This window comes from Ipomoea triloba, chromosome 4, assembly GCF_003576645.1.
Source record: "Ipomoea triloba cultivar NCNSP0323 chromosome 4, ASM357664v1".
NCBI lineage: Eukaryota > Viridiplantae > Streptophyta > Magnoliopsida > Solanales > Convolvulaceae > Ipomoea > Ipomoea triloba.
Window position 1 is genome coordinate 28,706,902 of NC_044919.1, and position 7,759 is coordinate 28,714,660.

The 7,759-nt window shown below is 37.1% G+C and overlaps 1 protein-coding gene across 1 annotated transcript in view; it reads left to right on the forward strand.

Annotated features, from left to right (window-relative positions):
• Positions 1-2,089: 2,089 nt before the first annotated feature.
• Positions 2,090-7,759, forward strand: part of LOC116017146 (ABC transporter C family member 4-like) — a 6,767-nt gene continuing 1,097 nt past the window's right edge. Inside the window, exons 1-10 of the mRNA XM_031257674.1 lie at positions 2,090-4,210; positions 4,331-4,651; positions 4,956-5,042; positions 5,143-5,763; positions 5,893-6,057; positions 6,139-6,433; positions 6,521-6,735; positions 6,911-7,216; positions 7,310-7,373; positions 7,455-7,694. Coding sequence (XP_031113534.1) covers positions 2,090-4,210; positions 4,331-4,651; positions 4,956-5,042; positions 5,143-5,763; positions 5,893-6,057; positions 6,139-6,433; positions 6,521-6,735; positions 6,911-7,216; positions 7,310-7,373; positions 7,455-7,694 — 4,435 coding nt within the window. The remainder of the gene's footprint in view (positions 4,211-4,330; positions 4,652-4,955; positions 5,043-5,142; positions 5,764-5,892; positions 6,058-6,138; positions 6,434-6,520; positions 6,736-6,910; positions 7,217-7,309; positions 7,374-7,454; positions 7,695-7,759) is intronic.

Genomic DNA, 7,759 nt, shown 5'->3' on the forward strand with positions numbered 1-7,759 from the left:
TTGTAATTCTCTTCACCATTTTCAATGCAATATTATTGACACAAAATAAATTATACTTACTTTAATATATAATTATTTTTTAATTTAATTTCTTAATATTTATTAATGGTAATTATTCTGGTAATTTTTTACTTTTTTATGTAATTATTATGGTAATTTTATGGTATTATATTTCAACAATTTCATTAATTATTATTCTAATTTATCGTAATATATTTTAATATTGGAATAGAAAACAAAATATTAAAATTGATATAGTTAATGAAATTAGTATAGTAATTGCAACAATAATTATAATGGTAATTTAGCTAAACATTGGTCGTGCGACGCACGTGCGAGAATACTAATTTTTTTTTAATTGGAACAAATGTTTGTTTTGTAAGGAAATCGACCTTGTTTTCTTAAAAGAGTTTTTTGAAATGATTTTAATGACGATTTTATTAAAGGTAACGTAATATGTCTGATGTTATATGTTTTGTTTTAGTATTGCAATGATACTATCACTATATTATTAATGACACCGTATATGAAGAAATTGAGTAATTTAAAATATTAACTTAAATCAAATTATGTAATAGTATTAGTTAATTATTACAAAACTCCGAAAATATATTTGCATTGTAATTTGTACACATAGTGTAGTAGAGTGTGCATATTTATATATTCTCCCAATCTCTTAAACTTGCCACTTATCAGACAAGGAAATTACCAGTATCGGTTGAACTTAATTGTCTGGTCATTTGTTGTCATAATCATTGTATTATTTATTGTAAATCTCTTCACATTTTTCAGTGTAATATTATTGACACAAAATAAATTATACTTACTTTAATATATAATTATTTTTAATTTAATTTCTTAATATTTATTAATGGTAATTATTATGGTAATTTTTTACTTTTTTATGTAATTATTATGGTAATTTTGTGGTATTATATTTCAACAATTTCTTTAATTATTATGCTAATTTATTGTAATATATTTTAATATTGGAATAGAAAAAAAAATATTAAAATTGATATAGTTAATGAAATTAGTATAGTAATTGCAACAATATTTGGTAATTATAATTAATATAATTAACTTTATTGAGAAATATAATATTTCTTCTGCGGCAATATTTGTAGCAATTTCATTAAATTATAATCAATAAAATATTAAATATAATTAAGGAAATGAAATTATAAAATTAACAAAATACGTCTTCATAAATATTTAGAATTTTTTTATACATACATATGCACTACATTAATCATACACAATTTAAATAATTTTTTAATTTCTAAATAGCTAAACATTGGTCGTGCGACGCGTGCGAGAATACTAATTCTTTTAATTGGAACAAATGTTGGTTTTGTAAGGAAATCGACATTGTTTTCTTAAAAGAGTAATTTACAATATTACAATACGACATGGTTAGTATTGCGATGATCCTATCACTATATTATTAATAACAACGTATATGAAGAAATTGAGTAATTTACAATATTAACTTAAATCAAATTTTGTAATAATATTAGTTAATTATTACAAAACTCCGAACATATATTTGTACACATAGTGTAGTAGTGTGTGTATATTTATATATTCTGGCAATCTCTTAAAATTGTCAGACAAGGAAATTACCAGTATCCGTTCAACTTAATTGTCTAGTCATTTGTTGTCGTAATCATTGTAGATTACACCATCTTTTTCGAAATTGTTGACTGCACTGGATTGTCAAAATCTGTTGACCACTTCCGATGTTATGTGTAATATATTATATATATATATATATATATATATATATATATATATTCATGAATGAAAACATGCATTCACTTGAAACGCAGGTTGATAAGATTCCGTCTGGGCCAGTTTAAGGTTTTTGGGGTTGAAGAAGGTTTGTGGGTGGAATCTAGGACGACACAGGTATGTTTTTTTCCGTCAAAGTTCTGGTTTTTGGTTTCTGGCTGGTTTTTTGTTGAAGTGGAATTTGTTTTTTTGGGTATCAAGATCTGATATGATCCAATCTGTAAAAGGTTGTGTAATGTAATTACTTGTTTTTTGTTTTTGCAGTTTCCAGACAGCAGACTTGTTGGGATTGAAGATGGAGAATAGCATCATGTCCTCTTCTTCAGGTTCTTGGATTGCATGGCTTTCTTGTTCTGTCCCGGAGGAGGACGTGTCTGTTTCGTCTGCAATCAGATGGCTGAGATTCATCTTCCTTTCTCCATGTCCTCAAAGAGCTCTGTTGTCTGTCATTGATGTCCTGTTCTTGCTTACTCTAGTTGTGCTTGCAATCCAGAAGCTCTATGCTAAGTTCAGTTCTGATAGGCAATCCAATGGATCCAGTAATGGCATTGAAACGCCTCTCATCCAAAGCCAAAGAGTTCGAGTTCAAACGGATGTTTGGTTTAAGTTATCCATAATTCTTTCGGCTATTTTAGGAATTGCTTCTCTAGCATTATGCATTTTCACATTTATCAGGAGTAGCTCATCTTCATGGAATGCCATAGATGGGCTATTTTGGCTGCTTCAAGCAATAACTCATTTAGTCATCACTGTTCTATTAGGTCATGAGAAAAAATTCCAAGCTGTAACTCATCCGATGTCCCTTCGTCTGTTCTGGATTGCAGACTTTGTTGTAATGACCTTGTTCCTAGGTTCGGGGATTACTCGTGTAGTCTCAGCACATGAAAGTGATACTAATTTGATGTTGGAGGATATAAGTTCATTCGTGGCGTTTCCCATTTCAGTCGTTCTTCTGATTGTTGCTGTGAAAGGATCAACTGGAATATTAACAATGACAAGGGATTCTGAATCAGAAGTGGATGATGAAGCAAGCGAGAATGAAACTGTTTTGGGGAAATCCAATGTGACTGGCTATGCTTCGGCCTCGCTCCTATCCAAAACGTTTTGGATTTGGATGAACCCGTTGTTGAGAAAGGGTTACAAGGCACCGCTGAAGCTTGATGATGTTCCTACACTTTCACCAGAGCATAAAGCTGAGAGAATGTCAGAGCTTTTCGAAAGAAATTGGCCTAAGCCTGAAGAGAACTCGAAGCATCCTGTGATAACCACGTTGCTGCGTTGCTTCTGGAAAGAGGTTTTATTTACTGCTACACTTGCAATGATAAGGCTGTGTGTGATGTACATTGGGCCATTGCTCATCCAGAGGTTTGTTAATTACACGTCGGGGAAGAGGACATCTCCTTATGAAGGATACTACCTCGTCGGCACTCTCATGGTTGCCAAATTTGTTGAAGTTTTCACCGCTCGTCACTTCAATTTCAATTCCCAGAAGCTCGGAATGCTCATCCGGTCCACACTCATCACTTCGTTATACAAGAAGGGCTTGAGACTTACCTGCTCAGCTAGACAGGATCACGGGGTTGGGCAGATCGTAAACTACATGGCTGTAGATGCTCAGCAATTGTCTGATATGATGCTGCAGATACACGATGTATGGCTTATGCCAATGCAAGTTTCCATAGCTTTAACTATCCTATATCTAAACCTTGGAGCTTCAACAGTCGCAACGCTGGCTGGACTTGCTGCAATTTTACTATTTGTTCTGTTTGGCACTCGGAGAAACAACAGGTTCCAGTTCAATATCATGAAGAACCGCGATTCCAGAATGAAGGCAACGAACGAGGTGCTTAATTGCATGCGTGTCATAAAGTTCCAGGCCTGGGAAGATCATTTCAATGAGAGAATACAATCATTCCGGGATACAGAATATGGGTGGCTATCTAAGTTTATGTATTCGATTGCTGGGAATATGATTATTATGTGGAGCACTCCATTACTCATGGCTACACTCACATTTGGAAGCGCGATTTTGTTGGGGATTCCACTCGATGCCGGGACAGTATTTACAGCAACTTCACTCTTTAAGATGCTGCAGGAGCCAATCAGGACCTTACCACAATCCATGATCTCTTTTTCACAGGCGACGATATCTCTCGAGAGATTGGATAAATATATGATTAGTAAGGAATTGGCTGACAAGTCAGTGGAAAGAGTGGAAGGCTGTGGGGATGGAATTGCTGTGGAAGTGAAAGATGGCACTTTTAGTTGGGACGATGAACGAGGTGAGAAAGTACTGAAAGATGTAAACTTTGAAGTTAAGAAAGGGGAACTTACAGCTGTAGTTGGGACGGTTGGATCTGGGAAATCATCTCTTCTAGCATCAGTTCTTGGTGAGATGCACAAGCACTCAGGGAAAGTATGCTCCCTCTTTAGTCTTTATCATTAGTTTGATCAATGAGCACAATGTAACAAGCATCACAGCATTTTTTTTCCTAGGTAGCTACTAATCTATGTTTCTTTAATGTAATTTTAACAGGTAAGAGTTTGTGGTTCAACTGCCTATGTTGCGCAAACATCATGGATTCAGAACGGGACCATACAAGAGAACATCCTGTTTGGTTCACCAATGAATCGCCAGAGATACGAGGAAGCCATCAAGGTTTGCTGCCTGGAAAAAGATCTGGAAATGATGGAGTATGGAGATGAGACCGAAATTGGAGAGCGTGGTATTAACCTCAGTGGTGGCCAGAAACAGCGAATTCAACTTGCAAGAGCTGTATATCAGGATTGTGACATTTACCTGCTCGATGATGTGTTCAGTGCTGTTGATGCTCACACTGGTTCTGAAATCTTTAAGGTATCTCAGTCTTTTTGCTTTTAAGGTTGTTATACTCTATTCATAACTGTTTTCTATAAGCCCGTTCTAACCACGGGCAGGATAGGCGACCGCCCAGGGCCCATGATAGAATGGTTCCATCCATATATATGTATATGTATACATATATCTATTATTTATAATTAGTGTTATAATTATATTAGAAAATAAAAAATTAGTGAGGGGCCCATTTTTTTAATCTCGCACACGGCCTCTAAAATGTTTGGACCGCCCCGGTCTATAAAGATCGAGAATATACCTGACAGTTGGAAGAATGTTTTTGCAGGAATGTGTAAGGGGAGTCCTAAAAAATAAGACGACTATACTGGTAACACATCAAATAGACTTCTTGCATAATGTTGATCTTATCCTAGTAAGTATTCAATTCCTAATGCTCAATATCAATGCCAAATTTCGTGTATTAGTGTGTATGTTTTTTTTGATGTCTTATTGGCATTTGGTTCACGAACCAGGTGATGCGAGATGGGATGATTGTGCAATCAGGAAAATATAATGATCTGCTAGTATCCGGCCTGGATTTCAAGTCACTAGTAGCTGCTCACGAGTCGTCCCTAGAACTAGTTGATGTTGAAACCACTTCAGGCAGCAAAGATTCGCCTAGGATGGAAAAAACAAAACAAAGGTCATTTAAACAAGGCGACGAAAATGAGGATGGAGCTCGGCAGCAATCTGAGGGTGGTACGGGACGTTCTAAGCTCATAAAGGAAGAGGAACGAGAGACTGGAACTGTCGGTTTCCATGCTTACAAATTATATTGTACCAAGGCTTTTGGATGGTGGGGTGTAGCAGCAGTTGTGTTGTTGACCGTACTTTGGCATGGGACTCTAATGGCAAGCGATTACTGGTTGGCGTATGAAACCTCTGAGGAACGCTCGTTCAATCCTTCTTTGTTTCTTGAGGTCTATGGTACCATTGCTGTTCTGTCTGCTGCGGTGTGTGTTGTGAGAATATACTCCATCACGCTTATGGGGCTCAAGACTGCTCAATTATTCTTCGGGCAAATTCTCTACAGCATACTTCACGCTCCTATGTCATTCTTCGATACAACACCTTCTGGAAGAATTCTCAGTCGGGTAACGTTGTAAATCGAGTTTTTGCTTTCCAAATGCTATGATTTTGGTTTCTGTCACCTGATATGGTAGAAATACAGCTAAAATTTTCGAGAACCAGAGACTTATGGAACTTTTATTTGGTTCGCGCAGGCTTCTAATGATCAGACCAACATTGATGTTTTACTCCCAATCTTTATGAATCTTACTTCCGCCTTTTACATCTATATCATTAGCATCATCATCATGACATGCCAATATACTTGGCCAACTGTAGTACTTCTGATTCCACTCGGTTGGCTAAACTTCTGGTTCCGGGTAGGGATATTCTTATTTTTGGATATCTTATGGTTTCAACTTGTTGAGTTTTATTGAATATATGTGTATTTTGGGTTTCAGGGATACTTTCTTGCAACCTCCCGGGAATTGACCAGGCTAGATTCGATTACAAAGGCACCAGTTATCCATCACTTCTCTGAAAGCATTGCAGGTGTTATGACCATACGTTGCTTCAGGAAGCAGGAAGGGTTTTCTCAAGAAAATGTCATTCGGGTTAATGACAACTTGCGTATGGATTTCCACAATAACGCGTCCAATGAATGGCTGGGGTGCCGGTTAGAAATGATTGGAAGCTTCATACTTTGCACCTCTGCAATGTTCATGATTGTTTTGCCCAGCAGTATCATCAAGCCAGGTATTAATCCATTATAGCCTATTATTCTTAGCCGAATTGGATTCTTCTGCCATAGCCTGAAGTACTTGTTTCTTCTCTGTTGTGCAGAAAATGTTGGGTTATCTCTGTCGTATGGACTGTCCCTCAACTCCGAGCTTTTCTGGACTATATACAATAGCTGCTTCCTGGAAAATAAAATGGTTTCGGTTGAGAGGATAAAGCAGTTCATCAACATACCATCAGAGGCAAAATGGAGAAACAAGGATCTTCTTCCCTCTTCAAACTGGCCATCCAAGGGAAATGTTGAGCTCGAAAACTTGCAGGTGACTTTTCGGGATTCTTTTCTGACTTGTCTCGATAGTGTTTTAATTTTTACACATCTCGAAATGGAATGGCCTACTATTCTGCACTAAATTTCACAGGCAAACGGCAAACCTGCAGATTCATTCTTACAGTTTGCTGTTTTGATGAATCTTGTTATTTGAATCCAATGAACAGGTCAGATACCGCCCAAACACTCCTTTAATTCTGAAAGGCATTACTCTCAGCATTGAAGGGGGCGAGAAGATTGGTGTTGTTGGGCGAACCGGGGGTGGAAAATCCACTCTGATCCAAGTGTTCTTCAGGCTGGTGGAGCCTGCAGCTGGAAGAATAGTCATTGATGACATTGACATTTCCATCTTAGGGCTTCATGATCTTCGATCCTGTTTTGGAATCATTCCTCAGGAGCCCGTTCTTTTCGAAGGAACTGTGAGGAGCAACATAGACCCCGTTGGACAGTACTCTGATGAAGATATATGGAAGGTAATTATATTGGAATTGGCAGCTATATATGTTCCCATATGCTTAGCTACTTTCTGTGACAATTCCTCTGATCATTGCAATATTATGTTGCAGAGCCTCGAACGCTGCCAGCTTAAAGACTTCGTGGACTCAAAACCTGATAAACTCGACTCTCCAGGTATGTTTTTTCATTTTCATTTCTGCCTTGACATAATATGAACAAGTTCTCAGTGTTGTCCATCTGCACACCGGTTTCCAGTTGTTGACAATGGAGATAACTGGAGCGTCGGGCAGAGGCAGCTTCTTTGCTTGGGAAGAGTAATGCTAAAACGCAGCAGGCTTCTGTTCATGGATGAAGCGACGGCTTCTGTGGATTCACAGACGGATGGCGTGGTTCAGAGAATCATCCGGGAGGACTTCGCTTCCTGCACAATAATCAGCATTGCTCACAGAATACCAACTGTCATGGCCTGCAACAAAGTTCTGGTTATAGAAGCAGGTTAATAATGCACACTTTTCTTGCTTTTTTTTTTTTTTTTTTTTTTTTTTTTTTTTTTTTTTTTT